At 41.9% G+C, this 25,604-nt stretch overlaps 1 protein-coding gene across 5 annotated transcripts in view; it reads left to right on the plus strand.

Moving 5' to 3' along the window:
• The first annotated feature begins 312 nt into the window (after positions 1-312).
• LOC118781403 (TOX high mobility group box family member 2-like) overlaps positions 313-25,604 on the plus strand; it is a 109,403-nt gene continuing 84,111 nt past the window's right edge. Inside the window, exon 1 of one of the 5 annotated variants that reach the window (XM_036534430.1) lies at positions 313-822. In XM_036534430.1, the coding sequence (XP_036390323.1) occupies positions 718-822 (105 nt within the window). In that variant the 5' untranslated portion in view covers positions 313-717. The remainder of the gene's footprint in view (positions 823-25,604) is intronic. The other 4 variants (XM_036534428.1, XM_036534431.1, XM_036534429.1 and 1 more) reach the window with 4 other exon arrangements.

Genomic DNA, 25,604 nt, shown 5'->3' on the forward strand with positions numbered 1-25,604 from the left:
ACGACAGCTTCCCGTTTTTTTCCTATCCTAATAGCCCCAATAAATCCCACTGACTGAGGCTTGCACAGAACACAGCTGTATATACTACTACTGTGCCTGGGCTAATCTGAACCGCACAATAACAGAAACTGGAACAGTTGCCAAGGCAGCTACCTAGCTCCCCTCCCCCCTCGTTTCTCTGTTCCCTCTATTATCAGCAGAGGTCGCATGGCATTTAGCATGAATAGGAACAGTCGAACTATACTCTCCCCTCAACTGAATTCATGGATAAACACTCCTACATGAAAAAGCGAAGGGGGAGAGTGAACACAGCGGAGGAAAATCAGGAACGAAAGGACTAGTTTTCCGAGAGCCAAGAAAATTTATTCTTGTTAAGGAAAAGCGTAAAGTTAGTGTTTCGTTGTTGCAAGAAGGAAGTCGATACTTTGACCAATTTGCAAGCTGCGGTCATTTTCATCGTTTTAACGATTAATATATTTTTTTCCTATTTAAATGCACATCTTGTTGCATTTGAAGACAAATCACAAGGCTGACGAGCATCACTCAAGCTAGTTGGTGCTGAAGTTAGACCGCGAACGGATGTGAGGAAAGGGTGCACTGAGACTCAACCCCCTTTTTCTTTCTCTCCCTGTTTCTTTTTTGTTCGGTTAAACAATAGGGAGAGCGAGTCAGAGACAGTGAACCTGCTTTCATGCCGTCAGTCTTGCAGACTCTGAGATGGACGTGAGATTTTATCCAGCACCGCCTTCAAGCGTGGGTTCATGTTCTTTACCAACTGATCCAAGTTGCCTGAGCTCGTTGGACTATTACCACTGCAATAAGGTAATTAGCTAGGACACACCGTTTTCGTGTTGTAAATGTGCAGTCTCCATATAGTTCACTTGTTTCTCTCGTCACGTTCAGTCGCATGCCATGTTTTTCTGCGCTCGTGTAATGAAAAAAGCGGTTTCAACAAAGTGAAGTAATACTGCTAGCTATGTGCATTATGTAGCATATTATTTGTTCCACGATAGAGCAAAAGAGCATTTTCCTAGTTTGCGCCTGAACCCCGTTTAGATCGCGCGTGTTGAGCGTGCGGCAGGGCAAGCCCCGAATGTGACGGACTAAAATTCCGAAACTTTGTGGGATCCTATCGAACGAATCTAAACCTGATTGGGCACAACCAATTGATTCATAGTCATCTTGATTAAGTTTTTCCCACCTCCAAATTAAGGTGATTTTAAGGGTGCAATATCGCAACAGAAAAAATAGGCTACTTTGCAATGAAAAGTAAGCGTCCCTGAAACACGAAGATGGGACCTAGGACGATTTAGAATTTACAGCATTCAAGTACTGACGTGATTGAATATCACGAGAGTTTTTAATAAGTCCCAAATTTTAATAGCAGGTCACACACGTTGTGCATTATATCGTAATGATATATTGATATTCACATCTTTCTTTATGATACACGTGAATCGTTTAACTTCTGTATTTTCCATTATAAAACAAAGTGCAAAACTCTGAGAATCCAGTGCAGTAATTTAAAGAATTTGCCAAGTCAGGGAAACATCCATTTCGATTGACTTTCGTGGCAAAATCTAATCTCAAAATAGAAATCCAGTTTGGCGCACCGCGGTTTCAATTCGGCCACCTTTTAACTAGCAGCGTTTGCATGTTATTCTTCACGAATTTTAAGTTTGTGGAAGCGGTACACTATTGCTCTGTAGAGGAATGATCCCTGTACCACCAGAGACTGTTTTCCATATATAGTATCTATTGTTTAGCTTACGTTGATTGTTTTGATAGTTAAATAATTCACAAAGGATGGGATAGTCGATTTTTTATAATTACATTTTTTGTAGGTATGTATATAGTACTATATTTATGACCACAGGGAGTATGCTACGTGCTGTCAAATGCGTACAGGAGACAAAAAGACAGATTATGCTACTCACAAATTTTATGAGTTTTTTTTTTTTTCTAGTATCAAATCAGCAGTCACGGGTTACATTATTCAGTAGGATAAGATACGCGTTATTTCCTTGCCTGCTCCTGATAAACGGACTGGCTTTGAGATGCTGTGTCTTAACTCTTGTGAAATTCATATACTCATCTATTTATTCGTGTTGTTCAGTGACGGTCAACAAATTCTCGGGATAAAGCAATAATTTACATTTAAACACAACGCGGGGCATGGCAACTTTTTCAGCGAAACTCTTAATATTTTAACAGTGGAAAATGTTTTACTCGAGTGGTTTTTTTGCGATACTTACAGATTGATCGAGTGTTAGTTCTGAAAGTAGTGGGCATCAACTTAATGTACTTTTCCTCCAACTTAATTCTTGGGGAAATTTGCTAAGTGCATCAGACACAGTGGAATCCAGCTCGCCTGTTTGGTTTTACGGCAGTGATAGCGCACTGCTGTGAACATATGTAATGTCAAGCTAGTTCCCCTTTTCGTTCCAGTATTGAACGAAAGCTTCATTGAATAATGACATTTTTCTGTGATTGCTTTTCGAGATGAGTACGCTCGTATTTTCTCAGAGAATATTACTGTTACAGGACTCTTTGGTGACTGTACAGTCTGGCATTGTTGAGAAAACATTTAGAATACATTTTCAAATACATATGCAAATCACATATAGCTACGTGATTAAGCATAGACGGCGCTCTATCTACAAAGAGCTGATAGCGCCTGTGCTATCTGTTCAAAATATTTATATAAAGGGATCCCAAGCTATTTTGAGTAGTCTCTCTTTTACTCCCAGTGAATGACAATCATGGTAACATGGGATTTCAAGAGCTAAATAAAAAGAGGGAACATTTATATGTTTTGACTCATGTGTTCCTGAAATATCATTGGCTAAGTGCTGTCAATGTCCATAATGTTTACCATGTCCACAGTTATCAATACTGTGCTCCATTTAGAGTCCACTGGAACAGCTGGTGTGTTGGAACCTGGAGGTGCCACAGGCCTATGAGTTAACATGGTTTTGGGGTGTGCATGTGACGTGCCATTATGTCCACATTCTTCAAATGTTTCACAGGAGACATATCTCGATAAATCACGTGAGTGCTGTGTGCTGTAAAAAAACGTTGGGTATCTCAAACCAAAATTTGTGGAACAGGGCCAGAATACTTGCTTGTCAATGCTTTTGTTGTTATATGTCCAACCTTATGTTTGAAAAAAGATCCCAAAATAGACTGAATGTCAAGCTGTTGCCTGGCAAGTCTGAAACATCGGTGTGGTCTTAATTTGGAATATGCATATTTCCCTCATGCATAATTAGGGTGACATGACAATACAAGTTTTGCACAAGGGCATCTTCACAGGTAATTACAAACTAGTTATCATTTAAAAGAGGATACTTGCCAACAACTGTCCTTTTTACATGAAATTTAAAAAGATGTTTCTGTAAATGCTTTGCTTATATTCTCCTTTTCTTGCCTGCAAGGTTATGTATGCTTATCCATATGCAGAAAAATACAGCTTTATTTGAAATTTTGCTTGTTATGTGCCTAGTTAGATGGCTGTATTTGCAAACGTGACAAATGACATACTTTACAACAACAACAAAAAAAAACCCACAAGCATAAGTGATACATGTTTTGCGGAACACCCTTGCTTTCATTTCACTAGCATATACACTTATACTAGCAGCAACATTCTAATGTTGTTGATGAAACAAATGTGCAGAATAATAAGTTCTATTGAGTAAATATGAAATGGCATTGTCCATTATGGCTTTTTGCCGCTGTGAAACCTGTACACCGCAAATTAAATTAATCGCATTGCAGATGTAGAACAAGATGTTTACAATATGTGAGAAGGCTTGCAGGCCATTGTTTTGAATACCACTTGGTCATTCCAGTATTTGTCACAGTTCATTTATCAGATTTATATTAATGAATTCTAAATGATAGTAAGTCAAAGAAAGGTGATCTCTTGTACCATATTTGTAATTAAGTATTTTCATAGCTGCTATTCACTAAAAGTCTGCTTTTGCCTGAAAATCCTCCTTATACAACGCTGGTGTATAGGTGAGAGGGGACTAAAATGGGGGTTGATGTATCTGCAGTGCTGGTTGCCTGTATTGTATGAAAGAGAATGGATGGTGTTTTCAGGTGCACTTTCCATTAGTCAGAGTGGATATGCAGTGACAGGCTTTTGATTTAATCTGCGGTGCTTCCCAAAGTCTTGGGTGAAAAAATGTGACAAGATTCAGCCCCAGTCCTTTGGAGGGGGGGTGGGGGGGCATTTGATTACGCACTTTAATGGTGTTAAGAGCACTGCGTTTCACTCAAGCGCACGGCCGATCCCTCACGATAAGGCCGTGGACATCCATTGGGTGCCACCGGCTTTTCGGGGAGGCACCTCCCGGTTAAGGTGACACTCGCGCCACAATTGTGGCAGGTCAGTGGCCACAGGCGCGAGGATGCGAAGCATGAACGGAACAGCAAACTGACTGTGAAGACGAGATTAGTCAAACCCCAACTACCATTTACAGGAAATTAATCAGACTGTGAAATTGCAACGTTATCGTCCGGGAGCCTCCTTCATGATCCCCGCACGCGGGCGTTTACAGTTAATTAGGATGACTTCAGGGGCCTAAGCGAATGGACTTGCCCGACCCGTCAAACGGAACGTTTTCCAGGAAAAGACCTGACGGCACGTGCTTCGAGAAGTCGGGGGCGCATTTTAATGAGACCTTCCCCGCTAAGCCCTGGGAATCCTTCTTGTTTATTAAAATATTAAGACATTAGAGAATAATTCATCAGATGATGGTGGAGCTTTCAGCACAGGACTCGAGAATAGTCATTAAATCCAATCGAAAGCCTTCACAGATGCAAATGAGAGAAAAAGGGTATCAGGATCATTAGGGTTCATGTTAACAAGGTGTGCTAAGATCACTTTTTTTTATCTTCAAACATCTTCGAATCGCTGTCGCATTAGGAATGCAACTGAAGTTTAATTAAATGTAATCATTCAGCTGGGAATCAGCTGCTAAGTTCCTAAGAATTAAGGCTGGTGGTTCACACTCTCTTTTCAAAGCGAGGGTGGATGTGGTCTGGGTTAAAATAAACCCACCATGGTAGCTGTTGCTTTCATTTCATTTCACATGCGGTAATTGCTCTCAAAGTCAATGCCAGACCAGCACATGGCATCACACATTATCATTACATTAGTGAACACAATAGTCGAGAGTTCTCTGCACATGGGTTGCATTGCCTGTGGAGTCTATGCACAGCATGTTGCTGCACTGAGATCTGAGTCATTTTCACGCACAAGTTGAATTCGCCTAATCTCTGTGAAGCCGTCCCCTCTCTCCCGTTGATGAACGAGTGCAGTGTTTGCTAAGCACAGAGTACTCGTGCAACTGTGCCGAAGGCCGTTTCTCCATGAATGTGCATTTTTTGGCAAGAGAGTGTTTGCTGAATGCATTATGGCTGGTGTGCATCCCTGCGCTGAATCGGTAAGGATAAACAATGTGAGAGAGGCTTCCCGCAATCTTCAGTTACATTTAAAAACATGAAGTCACAGCCTGGGAAAATCAATTGCATTTCACTCAATTAGTGAGAATGTAAGGTGTCTGACACCTTTCATCTCATTTTAATTTCAGAGCCCAGGAGAAAAGTAAATGTGTATCTTTTCATTTCATTTAATCACAAAGCTATTCTAATTTGGACTGTACTTTCTACTGACTTAAAATAACACAGGTAGTACCAAAGTCCCATAAGGTGTAGTGATGGCAGGTAAGAAAGGGTGGCATGACTGTTTTAGACGCATGTTGAATATAGACACGTCTGATTCCACACTGCTTTGGGTCCCATCAACACTGCTTGTTTTCTCTCTGTTTGCACGTTTTCCATCGTTGCCACGTGGTCTGTTTGACTGGAGTTGATGACAGACACCTGCGTTACAAATGCTCTCTCCCTCTACCGCATGTCCTGCAAATATTGTGGCTGCTGGCAGCTTGCAGTGGATTTCTACCCCAGCCGCCCCCTCCCCCCACTCGGATGCATTATTTGTGCACTCACATTTATGCCATTCAGGGGCCTAGGCAGACAGAGTGACCATAGCCAATCTGCGATGGTGTTGGAACCCCTGCACGAGAGGCCCAGGCATTTTTAGCCCTATTTTGACAGGTTATAGCAATCCACGGGTGGAACGTGGCGGGACAGAGGGCACTTGGGCCCGTTTTAGACTGCTGCTGTGTCCCCTCCCTTGGGAACGAATCAGATCGCCTAAGTTAAAGGCAGCGTAACGACGCAATTCTCAGCATCACCAAGTGCTTTGGTTTTTTGGTCAGTGCTGACAGACTTCCCCCTCCCTCGGCCCACCGTACAGATGTGGTTAGCTGTCTGCTCAAGGCCTGCCCTCTCAGAGCATCTTAACCAAATTCCGTGGTAGTTTCAGCAAGTTGTTTGCCATTGCTGCTTACACATGTGACGTCAGCAGGACCTGAATGTGTGCTAGTGGAGCAAGGGTGCCATGCAAGATTCCCATTGGGGACCAGAGTAGAGGGGTAGGCTTGTCACTGTAAGGCTGCAGGTTCAAATCTTGCTGTCATACCCTTGAGCAAGTCAGCTGACTGACCTGATTACTTCAGTATGCTTCAGTAAAATAGACAAGCAAGTCAGCAGGATCAGGACTTCTGCTAAGCAAGCAAACGTGTAAAAGTCTTTTCTAATGATCTTGTGAAACTACAGGCCTGAATCAGGGATTACCTTGTTCTAACAAGCCACACGAGAGGAGAGTGAAAGTGGCCAGCATCAGTAAGAATGAGAGCAGGTTCTTTTTGTGGAAGGGTGGCCTACGTGCTCATATGGTGAAAATGATTCAGCTTTATATGGCGAGAGGAGGGCTCTCCATATGATTCATACAGTTTGTGAAGAACTCAGGATGTGTTATTTTCAGTTTACACAGCGATGGGTAAACCAGATAAAAAAAAAAAAACAGCCACAACAGTAATTACTGTAAAAGCTGTTCTTTTCAGAATACCTGAAAGCACAATGCCACATTATTTAGGAGGCTCTGTGGTTGTTCATCTCAACTCAAAATGAATGACATCTCCCAGCTTTACAGTGGTTTAGCTGTACAAAATAGCTGGATGTAACTGATATATTTTTCTATAGAATGAGTCATAGAAAGACAATGGCAGAAACACAGGCAGAAACACAGCCTGACTGCAGTGTGACCTTACCTTTGAGTAACAAATTGGTGTTGGTTTGTTTTCATTTCTCAAATTAATTAAATTGAAACTGGCTATGATGTGATTGCCAGTTTTAGTGTCTTTCATCAAAGCCCATTTGGGTAGGTTTCATACATAAATTATGCCGAGATATGAGTAAAAGTGGTACACGTTTGAAGAAAACAGCTAATTTTGTAAGTGAAGAAAAATGGTATTTATTGCAGTGAAGTACCATGCTGTAATTAACTAATTTGCCCAGATAACCATTAAAAATGCAGTGATAAAGGCTGAAGGTTACTGGAGTGAACAAAGCCCCTCTTACTGGAAGGAACATGGCAGATTTTCTTATTAAGATAAGACTTGTAGAATTACTGATGGCAAGATGAGCAAGTAAGTGAGAGATTTTTAATACTACATAAGTGAAAGGGTGGCCATGGCTTCTGGCAGTAGAGGACAAAATTAAAATAGGAATACACATATTTTCATTTTAATGGATTTTTTCTAATTTCACTGTGGTATTTTAAATGAGGTAACTTAATGACAAAATGCCAACTGGGTTCATGTGCTGAGCCTCTGACAGGAGTCTGCGTGGTTGATGATTACCAATCCTCTGTGAACACAGGATAATCATCTGCTCCTTCATTTGCATGAAGTTTTCCCTTTCATTTCCATGGCTGGGTTACTAACCCCCACACAACAATAATCCAGCAATGTTCTGCAGAGCAGGAAGTGATGGTGATGTATGCAGAAGTGACATTGCGCATGACTGCAATTTGTGCACTCACTGCAATTTGCGCATCAGAATGCCAAAAGAAAATAACCGGGCTGGTTTGAGATGCATTTGCAGTTTGAAAATGAGTACTCCACAAGCATCAAGCTAAGCACAAAAACATAGTAAACTTGTGTTATTGCTGTTTAGTTGTCATTACCTGAACTTCTCCCTCAGAGCATGTGGCAAAAAAGCGAAGTAACTTGATCACACTGAAATTAAGTGGCATCAGAGTTGTGAAGTAAAGTGCTGCTGAAACTGAAGTCCAGAAATAACTTTGCTGAAAGCTGTAACCGCATTTTTTTTTTTTTTGAGGTGGAGCTTGACACACGCATACAGTACAGCTGATAACACTCAGAGTGATCTATGTCTGGTGCCCCAGTAATTTAGCTGTATTGCTTGAGGCCAGATCTGTAAAACATGGTTGAATGTGATGGAGAGTCAGGTGTACAATTTCCATCATCGATTTCGCGGAATCGGTCTGTGTAGCAGAGGGACACTCGGCAGGCCGATATCTCCTCCCGTATCGTAACCTTGATATATCGTAACCTAAATATTTCCCTGGGTGAATGCTGCACTGAAAACAAGAGATCATGTTTACTTACTCTTTTAGCAACTGTTCTGAAGTGATGCAGCTTATGCAGTGTTTTATCCAGACAGAAGTGGGTTATGATACAGGAGAAACTGAAAGCTACATTGCAGCATTGTTGTACTGTACATACCTCACATGTAGTTGATTTTTCACTTTTAGAGAAAATGAAACACGTGAAATTTACCTTAAAGTTTATAATGGTTATAGCTCTATTCATGGCCCTCAGTTCTCAGGCCTCCTTGTTTTGCTGCAAGTGGTTAAAGAAAAAAATGAATGGTGCTGATTTTGGTTAATTAAGAAGAATGCAGTGCAATGGTGAGGTCGCGGGGCTAATGCTGGCTGCAAATTTGACAGGTGAATGAATCCTCTCGGCTGTTCTGCTGCTTATTGTTTTGTTTAGCACACGTGATCAACTGCTCTCAATCAGGAAAAAACTGCCCTCGACTGGCGGGGGGGAGAGGGGAACGGCATTGACTGCCCGCACGGTAGTTTTGTCGTCGTGTGACCCCAGGCCTTTAGAATACAGATTGCCTCTCCAACACGGCTGTGGTGTGTGTGTGTGCATAAAACGCTAATTAAGTGGAAATAATCGGCCCAGCAAGCGTGCCACCGCCATGGCCGCGGCCCCTCGTTCTGCTGACTGTAGCAGCTGAGCGTGGTCACCTCACTCGCTGGAAAAGGGTGAGCACATGCGTGCGCTCCAGGAAGGATTTCTGTGTTTGGGAAAAGGGGAAGAAGCAGGCCCACGCGGTTAATCTCTTTTTTTGCTCTTCGAGTTTTAATGGGACACACTGCGTTTGATGCCATTTCAAAAGCCGGGGTGCATCGCTCAAATGTTTATTTTAAAAACAGGAATGTGCTTAAGTCAGATTTACTTCTCTGTAGAGATCAGACTCCATGGACTTAGTGAAATAGTTCTTTTATGCAGGTGTGCCAGTTTTTAGTCAAGCTACACTATATAAGCAACACTCCATTATTTTTCTCTGAATGAGTTAGCAACACCGAGAGGTCAGAGGGTTGAACTTTTAGTTTTGTGCAAAGGTTTTGATCCTTAATTAAATGAATCAAATTTTCTCTTCTTCGGGTTGATTTAGATGAAACTGCACACTGCATATTGACAATTACCGTCAACAAAGAATGCTTTTATGAGGACATAACAGCAACCTGACCAAAATGGGAAGTCCTCAAATAACTCATTAGATTTATATTCGAAATCTTATGGTCGGTTGTTTTAAAACTGAAATGTGGAACTGAGATGCACAACTGAGCCGAGACCTCAAGATCATTTCAGAGGAAAACCAATGCCACATAAAGGACTGAAATCCAGGGTGTGGTTGCATTAGTGAAGTGTGAGTTCAGTCCTTTTCTTGTTACTGCAAAATGCCCTTTGCACACAACATGATTTTTGGATACTGTAACTAGGCTGCGATGGAATATGCACATACCATAGCTGCAGCAACAGCACAAAGAGTAACAGTTGTCCCTTAACCTTTCAGACTGCAGATTTCACGTTACTGTGCAAAGTGCAGACATGACGTGTAGAAAATTATCACACCCCCGAGCAGTTTATCGGAAATAAATGTCTGGGTGTCATCGTATTGGAAAATGGAAAGTATAGCCTATTCCATGGTTATAACCCAAATCCAACTACCATATTTGATTTTTGCAATTTTTGACAAAATGGTCCCCTTCCAAAAAGTTTATTACATATGCAGGTGGGCATATCATTTGGTCATATAGTATTTTAAAGTAATGTATTCGTTCATAGTACAAGCCTGTAACATGTCATGCTCAGGTGAATTTTGATGTGGCACATTAGTTGATTATATGGGCTGGCAGCCACATTTGATTTTAATATCAAAAAGCTATTTTTTTCCACTCACCTCAGCTTTGAAATGCTTAAAGGATTCCCTGGTCTCTACCAGTTGCATCAAAATGTTAAAACAAAGTGGACACTGTTGTCCAGTCAATTAACAGCCTTCTCCAAAAAGCGCATGTTAGCAGAGTTTTCCTGTTCTGTCTGGTTTCTGCCAGGTTTACTCTGATTTGCCCCCCCATTAGTTGCCACTTTTAACTTAATAACAACAACATGGTTGCATTAAATGGCTGCTGATCAGTTCATTTAAAGCCAAACTTCCAATGTGCACATAGATGACCTAGAATGTCTAGTAGTAGTCCTTAATAAATTAATTACTAATTAATATCAAAATGAGTAAAATAGGCTATAAAAACAAATCAGAATAAATGGGATTTGCACGATCAGCATTGTGGTCAGTGAAGAGAAAGCCCTTCAGAGACATACTCACATTGAGCGTATATTGTGGTGATTGGGGATTATAAATGGATGGGATGTGGCATTTCTCTGTGGGAAATTTGCCACCAGTCTGGCTCCTCTGACAGGGCTGTAGCTACAGCTCCACATTTACAGGGAAATACCAGCTGGCTTACTAATGTGTCTGCGCTTCTCTGATTGCTGACTTCTCAGATTCTGTCGTGTGATGGAATGCATACCAAGACCAGAGCACAAATCCATTGTTTTTAACATACAAACTAGCGCTGTGCAGATGGTTTATGTCTGGGATAGGTCTGTTTAAATTTAGTACTTCTCCTCCATATGCCACATATCCTTTGTGTGGACATTTTGTTAGTTTTACCCAGCATGCTTTTGGAGCTGCATTGTGTCACACTCCACTCCTTGCTGCAGGCTATCAGTTGGCATGATACTACATGGCTGCAAGTGTTTCGACTATGCCAGCAACATATTCTGGTGTGGTGAGGTTAGGAACTCGAACTCATCGGCACTCGAAACAAAAACCCACATTCTGTATTTTCTTGACCTGTCACCGTCAGGTGCATTTCTGTCACATTTTGGCTTTTGGAACCTTGGCCTTTTTGCTCATCAACACTCCCAGCATTGCGCTGTATTCCAGAACCTAGCGTACGACATCACTTCTAATGTGGTGTGTTGGGGCAGGCAGTCAGGGGGTGGCGTGGTTGGGGAGAATGGAATCGTGCCTGTGAACCAGCTTCATCCACTCAGTCAAAGTGCAGGAATTGCTATTGTGCAGAGGGAAAAAAAATATAATTGGCTCTTTTCGGAGCTGTGCGTTAGTCAGTCATAAGAGAGAGAGCGAGAAAGAGAGAGGAAAACTACTAGAAATGGACAATCGCGTAACGTGAGGAACTGCATCTACTTTTCCAGTCCGACATCAATGGCAGGGAGAGAGATGGCCATGTGCTAATTAGTGTGACTGGCAAGACGGGGACCGGCGCAAGCCTGTTGCTGCGAGTGGGATGGTGCTTTGAATGGGTGCCGGCATAATTAGGAACAGGAGGCTGTTCCAGGAAGGCTTGCGGTAAATAGAAATGGGATTCCTCGGGGGTATTGCTTGGACTCTGATATAACCCACAGCAAAAAAAAAAGAGGAAATAAAAATGAAAACGCATCAGAGATTCAGCCAACACCTGCTGTGGAAGTCGCCCATGGGTATTGCGCTAAGTGTTGATTGTATTTGTTAATAGTTTCAAGCACTGAGAAGTTAAAAACTTCAATTGCCGAAATTAGCATATTATTAACCATCTGCCTCTGTTGAGATGAAAATGCTTTACCTTCCCGACACCATGCATACCAACGAGAGGAAAAAAACAATCTTGCTCCCAGAATTTTTGCTGTGATGTCTGAAATCCTTTATAAGTATTTTTTAAATACATTCACTAAACATTTGTCTCAGACATTACATTTAACAGTAAATATACCAACATACTTCATCTGTATTTAAATCATTTTGTCGCCTTGTTACTGCAGTGCCACTATATATTACAGTCAACTATATAACTAGTGTAATTGTGTCATTACATAAAATATGAAGGTTAGGTATGGGTTTGAGTCCAATTTAGTGGTTAGAATAAGGTTGTAAAAGGACTGAGGCTGTAGCTAAGGGAATATTGATACATAAAAGTGTAGATAGTGTATGTAATTAAATAACATGCTGTCTCATGTTCCACATTTATGGCAGTGTATATGGTTTATTGACATAGTAATTAAACATTCTTTATTATAACAGTAAATATAATACAGTTATCCATATCCTGTCAAGTAATAGTGTATTTCCAAATACTTCTGTTTGGTTGTTGTTTTTAGTTTAGGATTGGGCTGTAAAAAGCACTGATACCACACATGGACACTTTGATGACAGTAGTTTCAAAAGGATTGCTCCAAGGTCTGCTTACAAGTGATCGCAGTCGCCTGAAGCATTTTGGACGTCGGAGTTATCAAGTCAAGGACCTGTTAAATGCACGCTGATGGACTGTTTTTCCGTGATGTTTCGCCAATTCCATGTCAAATGGCTTCGGCCACGAGTCAAAAGCGGTGTGTAAACATGTCCTGAAGTTGCTGTGTTTACAGCTCTCGGAAGCCATTGCCATGTCAGCTGAGATAACTGCTCCCCTGACTCTGCAATTCTAGTCTGCTTTCCTTATTTAAGGAGAAGAGCAAATGTTTTTATTGAATTGGTAAAGGTTGTTGAGCTAGTCCCACAGACTTATTAAAGGGTTACCATTCCAGAAATACAATGAAGTGCCACCAAGTCTGTGTGGGGTTATGTATTAGGTCTATGTTATATTGGGCTAAAGCATCTGCATTTGCTCAGGCTTCCGCCTCTGTTTTAACTTGAGTTTATGCACACTGGGCGTGGTGAAACTGCAGCTCGAACTCAGGAACTGTGTAACTTGTACTGGAACCTATAAGTATCGTAGGTAGAGCTGGTTAGTTAATACGAGTGAATATCAGATGTCGGCATCAGCCCAGGAAATCTCAATGTGTGAATCCTCAACGTATGTGATTGGCACAAATTTAACGTCTTATCCAGGGACGATTGCGGAAATTTTTTTTGTGCCCTCCCCTAGCGGAACATCTTTCCAGGGAGACCCCAAAGTGCGATAACCTCTGCTCCCCTTAGGCATCCCAGCAGAGACGCTGGCATAACAAAGGTGTGTCGTCTCGGCTGTTTCGTTTTGGTGTGCTTTGTGAGGTTCAAAAGCAACATGCGCATGTCAGAGGATTTATTTTCTGCTCAGTCACTCGGTGCTGTTTTAACTGTTCACCTACTCCTCTGCACCTAGGAACTGGGGAATGGCACACCACCGCACAACGGGACCATTGTTTGATAAGCTGCTCGTGCTCGCGAAACCGGATCCCTCCAACTCTGACGAGGCAGTGGGGCTGGGTCGCTTTGCATCGACGGCAAATCAATCCATATACTCGCGTGAGGTCGAGCTGTCCTTTCAACTACGCGAGTCTGTTTGAGAGTGCTGCGTTGCTTCAAAAATGACTCTGTTGCAGCCTAGCAAGTTGTAGTACCAGAGCTGGCTACACAAAAGTCTCAGTAGAAACAAGATGGCTCAATAAAAATAGCCTTACCATCAGTCTGTCTTTATTTTTTTTCACTTTAGTTAGAAGTGGTTACCCGCTCAGCTTAAAATAGAATAGTCAATGATTTGGCCATGCAAGTTAAACTCTGTGGCTACAAAATGAGGTTACAGCTCTTGTCTGCAGTGCTGTGGAGCAGACTTTCATAACAGCCAGACTCACTTGTCTGAAAGTCTTTGGATATTCCACTTCCAATGTCTAACAAAAATATCATTTCTTAAACAAAGCACACTTTGCTAAGTGGTCTCTGATTGCTCACTGCTAACAGGATATGAAACAGGGAAGAGAAGCTTACAGAAAAATGATTTTGGTCATAGATGTATTTTTGTTCATCCACTGTATAGCCAGAAAGTGGAAATTTGGACTTGTTCTTTATGTCTCTGTTACTCATTATTGTCAGTTTTGCAAGCAGAGACTGCCGGATCACTTTGTTTTCAGTCTGACAGTAGTGCATAAGACACTGCCTGTGTAAGTGCAGGAGGACAAGAAATACTTTGGGTTGCAAGTTTTATAATGTGGGGTTGGCTGCAGTTGAGAAAGTCAATTTGTAGTCCCAGATTCAATCCCACTTAACCTCGTCCTTAATAAAGAATTCAATTCCTTGTTCCTTCTCTGCTGCTCGCACAACAACACCTCTACCTTCTGTTTATTTCAGATTATTTCAGCGATCAGTAACGCTCCTGAAGTGTTGTGCTAGATTTGAAAAAGGTAGGCATAACAATTGCTAAAATGTGTTGCTCAACAAGCACATCACTGTTCAGGCTGAATCTGGGCCAGAGTTGAATCAGTTTAGTGAGTTAAATCTACATGCATCAAGGCCCGTCTTCTCTTGATCTCTGACAGATTAATAGGAAACGGCAGAAACACCTTTTTTTCACCAGTTTTAATTTTGATGCAGCGCTTAGTCCCTGGCGAGCGGGGGTGGGGGTGGGGTCAAACTGAACGCGAGGGCTCTGGCCTACTCTGGATTCCACTGGATCTTTTTTTCGAAAGGTGATAAGCAAACAGTGGAGAAAGAAAGAGCACGAGAATGAATGGGGGATTGCAGCTGGTGGGAGTATTGGGAGAGGCGGCGAGCTAGGGCAAACAGTTGTCTTAGCTTCCTGAGGTATGCACTGTCCAAACAAATGGGGCAGCAGCCTCGCGGTCCGACTTTGGACCCGACCCTCCAGCGCAGCGCGAGCTTTCAGAACTCCAGGCACCGGTGAGCACCACCGGCTCTGCGTGTACGAGGCGATGAGGGGCGTAAAACATGTGTGAGATTAATGATATCTGCCCACAGAGCGCAATAAAGGCCCCAAATGACTGGAACCACGTTGTAGGCCAAACTCCTCTACTCTCTGCTGGCACTGTTGTTACACAAAGAGAAGCAAGTGCTCTGGTACATAGAATACACAGCTCGCCTTCCCCGAACACCCTTCAAAGTTCTGCCCACGTTCGGGTTCTGGGAATCCTGCCAGCAATCAACGGGAACGATCTTTAGTAATGAGAATAAAAACATGAAAGAAAGAAAAATCCCCATATCAGGTGTGAAAGGAAGAGTATTCCACAGCACTGTATCACATTTCTGTGTAAAATGTCGGCAGTGCGTTTTTGTCTTTTTTTTTTTTTTTTTTTGCATGTGCACGCATGCCTGCGTTTGTGCGCATGCATGTGCGTGTGTCTGTGGGGATGTGTAATTTTGTTTCTGAAATTGTTTTTAATCTTACAGAGGTAGTCAGATGAGCCCCGGTGTCGCGGGTCTGCGGTATGTCTAATCTCTCTGTGAGCTTTATCTCATGCCTTGTCAGTCAGGAATGCATATTTATTGCGTGTGACATAACATACCCAAAGATAATCGCCTCAATGAGGTGACGATAACCCATAGCCAACGGAGTCTCTGTAGATTGGAGCCTGCAGCTCAACAGATGGAATGCCTGCTTAGCCCTCGGTTTGTGCAGAGCTTATTATAAGACACATAGTAAGGGGGAAGAAATGTGGAGATATCAGTGTTCCACAGTGTGTGTGTGTGTGTGTGTGTGTGTGTGTGTGTGTGTGAGAGAGAGAGAAAGAGAGAGAGAGAGAGCGTTTCTTTTATAGAAGCCTGGGTGAATGATAGCAGGCCTGAATTTTTGCATGTGTCTGTCTGCTTCATTAGTATTGTTTGGCCAGCAGCCATTCTATATTGACACTAAAAAGGAGCTGCACACCTGACATTTCACCTAATTAGGCTCGCTAAAAATGTCCACACTTCACAGACAGTTATTCTTTGAATACTGTCTCTGGTAGCTAAGAGAATTCCAGCTAATCTTTTCATAGAATTGTGAATATCAAAACAGGCAACAGTGGAAAAACACTTGCTCTGCCTCAGGCTGCACTTGCTGGCATAAGCCATGTGACCAGAGCTGGTTGAGAGAGAGAGAGAAAGAGAGAGAGAGTGAGAGCGAATGAGAGAGGGAGGGAGGGAGGAGAGAGTTAGTGTGTGCAGGGGTTAAAAGCTTGAAAAAGACAAGAGCACTAGGTGTGAAAGTGAGTGAGGAAAACAGCAAGAAAAGACTGACCAAGAAAAAAAATCAAAAGAGCGAGAGAAAGACAGAGTGACAGACAGAAAGAGATCCTTTTTTGTTTAACATCACATTATCATGCATGTAGTTCTATCTGCAGTTTCAGCTTTATGAGCTTTGGCAAAATATACAGAATTGTAATTAACTCAAGAGAGAGATACTGAGACAGAGAAAAGCAGAGGGTGAGAGAGAAACTGAGTGGGAGAGATTGAGGGAGAGAGTGTGATGGAGAGAGTGGGGGGAGGGCAAAGGAAAATGTTGGACAATGGTTTCTTTCAGCCTCACTCTGAGCTACTTTCAGGAGCTCTCAGTGTTAGACCATAGATGCTCTAGATTGGGTCATCTTGTCAGTGACATTTCATATTGTCAGGAACCATAGGTGAGATTTAAACAGTATAATGCCACTAGTGGCTGTTTGCTGCCATTGCATCCAGTGTGTTTGGCAAGGTTGCGAGTTTGTGACTTGTACATCAGCTCACCCTGGCTTCAGTCACAGTGTTTTAACTGTGATTTCTTTGGCCTTCTTCTCTATGAGCATGAAAGTAGCTGTGCTCAGAATGCAAGCATCTGATGCAAACAGTGATGTCACACTCTGGAGTCACAGAGCTTGACCAATCCCCCTGTGGGTCACACCCTGGGACCTGGGTGTGTTTAATGTCAGGAGTTGTGCCAAATGGTTACGGTGGCCACAGGTTCAAACCCTGCTCGGAACTTGACCCCTGCACAGTGGGACTTCTACAGCTTCGTACATGAGTGATGGTCAAGAGAAAATACACACACTGTCTTAACCACTGTGAATCTTTCTAATGTGAATTCAAAATACATTGGTTTTAGTGGTGAAAAGTGTTCTCTGTCTGCGGGGCTGTAACAATAGCTTTGGGTTCTGCTCTGTAACAAGGGGTTGTTTGACAGACAGAAGAATAATGGACAGGAGTTCACGTATGGGTCGTGGAAGGGCCTGAAGGAATCTCTAACCTGTCTTACACTTGAATGGTGACAATAACCACAGTATCAGCACCGGGATTTTTTACTGGAGGCCAGAAAATGAAGTGGTGCTTCTCATGAAGAAATTGCAAATTCGATGCGTTTCGGATACGGCTTTATTGCCTGTTATTTTTTGCCCCCTATTTTCAAGCATTTTATGTGTCTAAGAGTCCCTCACCGCTTTCATTTGTGTTTTTCATTTTGAATAAAAGAGCCTCTTTGATGCTTTTCTCAGGTTCCTTGGTGAGTGATAGGAAATGCATGAGTGAGCAAGCCAGATAAATGCAGACTACTTTGTCAGGCATCTTCTGATGTAAAAAAAAAAAAATCTCAATACTGCATGTTGGCTTACACCCGACGACCCTGGAGAAATCCAGAAAAAAAAAATAAATAAGGGAAAACATTGAGGGAATATGCAAGAAATCCACAAAAAAGCTAAAAAGGAGATTTGGATTGAAAGCCTGGGGTATCTGTTTTTTTCTCCCTCAAATAACTTGATAGTTTTTCATTTCAAGGAACAACAACATCACTCTATTTCAACTGCAAAAATGTAAAAAAGCACTTGAGGGACACAGGCTTTTCAAGACACTGAAATCGCCCCACCCTGTTTCTGTGTTGTAAAGTGCATAGTCCTCCACTCAGTAGATAATAGGAGAGTGCAGTGCCAACTTTGCAGTGTCTCTTTGTAGGGGGAAAGCTTGAGTGGTGGAGAAGGTTGGGAGTCATTTATATTTGGAATCTCAGTTAAAAATAGTTTTAGAGAGTATTATCACTGCCCTGTGTTACAGTTTGGAGATAAAATTGATGACCCACCCACCCCAGTGGAGCACAGATCAGTTGAGAGAACTTGTCAGAGCATTGGACAGCGGTGCTTCATCAGAGTAATGCAACACAGCAGTAACTATTAGATTTTCTGTTAAAGTAGCCCCAACGCTATTGCTGGGCCAAAGTGCATGTCATATTCGACTCCATAGTTACAGCCGTGTAATGGAAAGTGCTACTCCCAGTGACCTTGGAAAAGATCAGCTGTAAACAAGGCAAATGTTTGCTCTAATACAGGTCATGTAAAATTGAGTGAAACTCAACATCGACATTAGAACGAGATTGTAATGTTTTATTAAGGGAGAGACCGTAATCTCTTTCTAGGGTTACCCAGAGCTTTGCAGGTAATTAGAGATACTGTCATATGGCCGGCTTGTTACAGAATAACATTTTATTCATCCCTTTCATCTGAGGCTAGCATTGTGCAGCTTGCCTTACATCAGCTGGAAATACTGACCTCAGTGAAAAGATGAGGAAATGATTTCAGAGCTTTTAGGAGATGCTGTCTTGCAACATTTTTTTTCCTAAATTAAATTAGCCGTACAGTAACTGCAGACTGCGACCGACTTTTGCTGATGAAAGTCTTAATTAAAGACTCATTGGCAAGCGGTTGTGCAACAAAGTTGCACTTAAATGCTTTTTTAATTTGATTTTGAGAAAAACTAATTGACAAACGCATTTTAATTTTTTTTGCCTAAACATCTGCTTTTTTGTTTAGCTGTTTTGTCCTCTTTTGGTTTTGTTAATGGTATGCTGACAGACTTTGTGTCTAGTTATGTGCCAGGCAGAATAATTCATAATAATTTTCAGGAGCCTGGCACTTTGGAAAGACTCTTCAAGCCTCTGGAATGCCTGTACTGTCATCAGAGGTGCTATAAAAAATCGAGATGGCTGACACCATGTCTGATATAGAAGGTTCTGGCTCTGCCGAACGTCCATCACTGAAAGAACACAGTTTCAGCTGGGACAGAATCACCTTTATCATACCAAACAAGGAATGCATATTGTTTGGTCTCCCTGGTTATGAAAGTCTCTGTTGTTGTTTTCCAGAATGTGTACAACTGATACATTGCACCAGTGTTGGAATTCTTGGTTCTTTTCTGTGTTGAAAACCCACGGAAATGTGTGTAACATTAAATTAGACCCACTAGTCAAAGGTTTTTTTTTTTTCTTCTTGGGGAGCTGAAAGGTGGTGTCACCACTTGGGACATGTTAGGAGTGAAAGGCGCTCTTCCCAGCAGAGATCAAAGTCTGTCGTGATGGGTTAGTTACAGCACTCTGGAAATATCTGACATACTTTACCTTTGAACCTTTGAGGACAGTTGCCCCGAAGCAGCTTGAGTAGTGATAATGCATGCGCCATGTTGATGCTGTGCGGGTTGGTCTCTTCCTGCTCTCCATTCTGAACAGGACCGAACAGAGGGAAGGTGGAACAGTAAAACAGTCAACCAGATATGGTCAGTGATACAGGCTTCTGGGCCCTTTGGTAATGAGTTTTAAGTGCTAAAAATGTGCAGTTTGGTGATTTGTAAAATGTTTAATCATTCCATGCATGCCAGGAAGAATGTTTGATGACGCCACTATATAGCAGCACTCTGCACAATGCTCCAGCTAAATCACTCTTTCTCTTCTGTCTGAAATCTGAATGACTCCTCCATTTCCTGTGCAAAGGCTTCTGATCCCATTTGTAAGAATATGCTGTATAAATGCAGCTTTTCATGAGGGGCATTGTGCAATAGAGGTTAGGTTACTGGACTTGCAGTCAAGGTGGCACAGTATGGTCGAACCCTTGAGCAAGCTTCTTGATACTAAGTGCCTCAGTAAATAAGGCTATCTAAATGGTAGCTAACCAACAAATGAATACTTAAATTTGACTGAGTAGGAGTATACTAAATTTCACTGCATTAAGTCATCATGCTAAAATGTTTTTTTTACAAATCTGCAAAACTGCAATAATTTTCCTTTTGTTTCTGTCACATAATAAAATGCAATTAGAACAGCTTCCCTGGTGACTGAGCAAAGTTATAAATGGACTCATGATGATGTGGCTTTGTCTCGCTTGTTTGAAAGACAAGTCAGGCACTCTGTTTGAAAGACAACTCTGGCGCAGAACCGTTTTGTAAACCTCCCAACAGAACTGAACAGTAAAGAGTAATTAAGAAATTTCAAACCCTTGAGTGTTTGAGTCAACAGAGCTGAGACCAATCAAACACTAATTGCCTCGCATTTTTATTTCTCTCGGAGGGCCAAAGGGAATATCCGTCTAATGATGCTCGGTCACCGCGGTGTCTCAGGAATGTGCGAAACAGCGCTGCTTCTCCGCAGATATGATAACTCAAACTGCACGGCTTAACAGTAACCCTGTGTCACCCTCTAATCCTTCTGTCAAATTGCTCCTAAACAGATCAGAAGATTGAGATGGTGTGGTCGCCCTTAATTATGATATCGGTAGAGTCACAATTCACCCTGCTGCGTATAACTGTAGTTTATTGTCCCAAATGTCCTTTGAAAATAAAAGCTGCAGCTAAATTGTACCCAACGTGATTCATAGATATTTTCGGGAGGCACCTGTGAACTGATGTCATTGGTTGGCACTGCTGCCGAGATGGGAGGCTTCTTTGAAGATCTCAATCAATAAAAAGAACGCAGAAGTTGGAATTGGCACATAGTGTCCACACAGAGGGCATGTTGCTCGTGTAAATAGTGTTTATCTGCAAAATTACCAAACTTGACACTGCCGGATAGCATTGCAAAGGCGGGACACTGTCTGGTGTTTTCTCTCTGTTCTGTTTCTTTGTGGACAGGGTGTCAAACCACTGATGCACTTTGCTTGCATAAAGGAACTTCTGTGCTGTCAACACAACCCCCATCCCTTTGCGATCGCGTGTGGCATAGCCTCGAGGAGCTTTAGAAATCACACCATAAGCCTGATAAACAGTGAAAGGACACTGGCAATGCCTTCCACGCAGGCTGTTGCACACAAGTTCAGTCAAAGGGCCCTCATTTGTCTTGGCAATTTGGAGCTGGCGCAGTTATTAATTGCCTGCTACAGCAGTTATGAAAACACATTGATAAGACATTAAATCGCTGTTGCAAAACAAAGAGTCAGCCCCAGCAGCAATCGCAATCAGCGCACTGCGTGTCGCTGCCAACGCAGCGCCGCAAAAGGCAACAACTGCCAAACTCCTGTGCCCAGTCCTCTTTTCATGCAAAGGGCTTCTGACAAGGAGCTATCACAGTAAGTGCTCAGAAGAAGGAAACTCGGACTTATAACCTTTATACCGACGGCGGGACAATGGTGTTTACCTGGCCACAAAGTGTCTGATGATGATTTAAATCCAAAGTGCTCATGCGTCGGGCCTAGTTAGTTTTAAAGCGCAGAGTGGAAAAACCCACAATGAGACAGGTGCACAGAACAAACAAGACAACCTTTCATACTAACTACAAAGCCCATCAAGTAATGTAGTTCTGTTGCAGAGAAAAAAAGTATTATACAAAGTGTATGAGCTGCCTGCCTGTGTGGCCAATTATGTTGCCACACCTATTGTTTAGAGAGACTTGTGAACATGTTTTCATCTGAAAGGATACATTGTTTAAGCATCAGTCATGACATACATGTAAAAATAGTAAGAACACATAGTATGATCATACATAGTAGAACACAATGTATGCTTTGGGATTTGGTTTAACATAATCCAAGCTTAAATACATGATTGTAGAGACTTTGACTTTCTCTCAGCGTCTTGCCGAATCTCCATCCCTTTCTTATTATTTCGATTTGTCAGAGCAGTGTTTGAATAAGGGTAGTCAATGAGGGCAGTCATTACTGTGAGGGAGCACTATATGTGCTAGCCTATATAACTGAAATCTCTAACAACCATAGCTTGCTTGCTCGTTACATCTTGCATAATCTACTGTACGGTTTCAGAATGAGTTATTGTGATTTTCCCCTTGGGTCTCTAGAGGGAGTGTCCCTTTTTGACCAAAGATGAACTGTAATTTGTCATTTGTGTTTGTTGTGCATGTTTGAAACAAGCTCAACGGCACCTTGGTGTGCCATACTACAACATACATGCTTTGCAGAATTCTTTCACTGACATTTCCTGAAACCATTCCGGTCACTTTCCTTGCTCAAGGGTACAACAGCAGTGCCCCTCCAGGGAATCGACATGGAACCTTTTGGTTACAGCTCGGTGCCTTAACCACCCCGCACCAGCGCCACCACAGATACCATCAAATTGGTTTTGACTCACTGGAAAATGTGGCATTTAAAACTCTGGAGCAGGGGAGGACTGTGCGACGGCGAGGGGAGATATGTGCGTGTTTGCTCAGGGCTTGGTATCGGACACCAAAACAAACAGGGCCGCCCTTAATGACGCTGTTTGCCTGCGCAAAGCAAAGACAGCTGCCACATTGCTGTGATGAAGGCAGATTGTGGACACGGGCACTGGGACTGTAACACTCTGCTTCCCCTCAACGGTAGCAGGTAGCCCGTCGGGGCAGCGGGTGGAATTCCACCATGTTCTAAGAGACCAGCGAATCAAAGAGTTATTTTAAAGCACCGTCAACAGCCAGGTGAACGCTGTGTATTTTCCTCCATTGTTTTCCTCCCCAGATATTTGTTCCTGTGTAGATGATGGCTTCCCAACCTGGAACTGACGGAGTGCCACCGGGGACTTTTCCTGGTGCCATTAGGCAGGAAGGGAGAAAGTCATGTGCGTTCACAGAAGTGATGAAAGTACAGTTCACAATTATAGTAACAAAAATGAATGCCTTCAAAAGGCTTTCTTAAAGCTGTAAGAATAGAATTGAAGTGGGGAATATTTAAACCTTACAAGCCATTTCCACTTTCTCTAAAGCCAGTCTTAAGCATTGTTCTGTAATGATACACTTTCTCTGTATCTGTCAGCCTTGACATCTGCTCTCAGGGCCTATGTTAAGTGGCATTAGTAGTTTTCTTGGCACACTTAACTCCACACTAAAGATGAAACTGAGAATGAGGGCACATTTTGAAGGGTGTGCAGCAAGGGCACTAAGACATGCCATTGCCCCTCAGACTCCATTCGGATTAAATTATGTTGTATATACGAAAACTGACCAAGACAGACTTATGAGACAGTCAGAATATAGAGAGAGAAAGAGGGAGGGAGGAGGAGAGAGAAAGCCTATAATTTCCTTACTTGAACATGTTAAACATATCATCTTTGCAGTTGTGCTTCTTGTTGTTGGGATGGTAACCAAAATGGGTTTGATGTGAATTGCCAAGTTCTTGTGATTGCCCAAACCAAAGATTTTGTTATTGTTTGCTATTATAATTAGAATAAGATGGAATTAGGGGGCAACCTTTACCGTAAAGCCTCTTTAAAGTGTTTAGGCTGTATTCAAAGACCATAATCCAGCATCTGCCTGCCAAACCATGACAGAGAGGGCATTTTTTCTAACTTAAACACTTTATTATAGTAGTTCCTCATCACTGCTGTAACCATACACATCTGCCAAGCCTTCTTTTCCAGTAAGCAGGGCACATTTGTATCACGTGTTTGACATATTTAAAACAGCATACAGTGTACACACAATTTGCCAAATATCAACTTCCCTACCATTAGCATGCACACATGTACGTGTACAGAATTTTCAGTGCAGTGCAGTGTGTGGCAGAGTTTGCATCTCCATGATAGGAGCCTTGTGAGTAAATGCATGCATGTAAATGCAAATTTTCACATTGTGTGTTAATGATCTCATTCCTAATCTCAAATTCATTAGCTAGGTCCAGAAACAAGAGTCCAGAAGAAGTATGATCCTGTGCTGTGGGCTTTAAGTGAAATGTTTCACTGGAACTTAATGTTACTGGGCCTCTCACTTGATTTGGCGGCTGGTGTTCATTGCACATTTCCCAAAAGCAGAAGTTAAAAATTGAAATAATTATTTTGAACAGGGGGTGTAATATGAAACACTTTTACTGCTGCTACATTAACAGAAAAATTAACTGACAGGGAAGTTTGTTTGCTGTTTGCTAGTTATTTGTTCCTTTTTTCTTTTTTGGAATATTACACATTTTCAGGGCCAAATTAAAAGTATTAGATGATTGGTCCGTACTCTTTGGAGGAATTTCAAGAACACTGAAAATATCTAAACTGTGAAAAATTGGGTCTTTATCAGTTTGGCAGTATCTGTTACACTTTATTTCAGTATTTTGATGATTGAACTAAATGACAAGCACCCGTCACGCATTAAGGTTTGCGCGTTTTACAGTACACACAGTGGGATTACATACAGAGCACTGGTATATCTGTTTGTCTTTGTGTCCTAGTTGTTCATGTTACCCATAACGGTGACACACATACCAAGTGGAGTTTCACATAAGAATAGGTTTCTGTTTTTATATCTGTTGATGCAGCAAAATTTGCATGCAGTCCGTTTTTTGTAGTTTGCCTTGATTTATTGAATTTGGCCAACGGAATCTAGCCTGAGCCAAAGGAATAGGTGCTGTATTTCAGTGGCAATAAAGAATGTTGACACAGATAATGAAGACATTTTAAATGGGCAATTAAATTCCAGGCCATGCTTAATTAATTGAAGTGAACTGCGAACCGCGCCAGTGAGGTGTGCATCGATTATCCTCGATTGGCAGGAAATCATAATTCACACCGGCGAATGTTCTCAGAAATAAATAAATGGGGTGATGTCACAGTTTCAGGTCTGGACTTTGCTGTGTGCCATATGCAGGAAACTTGTTTATGTTGGTACGTGCAGAACCACACTGTTCACTCATTATCCAATACACCATCCTCTTACAGTATGTCCGAGATACCAGTGTTCCCAAATCAAGAGGCGAAGATTTATGCCGTTTTTTCAAAACCTGTAGGTAATATTCCCAATGTTGTAGATGCCTCATTTTTGTCCAAACCATTTATTTTGTTTTGCAAGTTAGAAATATGGACATTTTTTTTCTTTTTTCCTGGAATTAATTTACACAATGGCATTCTTTTGGAAGACGTTGTAATGAGTCTGCAGGGACCAGATTGTGGAAGCAGCTTCTGCTACCAGTGCATATCTTCAAATCGCTTTTGATTGTTTGCTGTGATTGACTTGTCAGTTCAGACCTGTCATGGTTTAAACACTGTTTTGTTCAGTTTTGAAATCTAGTTTATGGATTGTTTCCTTCTTTCTTTCTGCAAAACTCTGTAGTATACTGTACAGGCCCTTAGGTGTAGACATTAACCTAACATGAGTCCAGATTCAGTCTAACCGCCATTTACTTTGCCCTTAAAATTGAGTTACAACTTAGCAA

Source organism: Megalops cyprinoides, chromosome 7, assembly GCF_013368585.1.
Source record: "Megalops cyprinoides isolate fMegCyp1 chromosome 7, fMegCyp1.pri, whole genome shotgun sequence".
NCBI lineage: Eukaryota > Metazoa > Chordata > Actinopteri > Elopiformes > Megalopidae > Megalops > Megalops cyprinoides.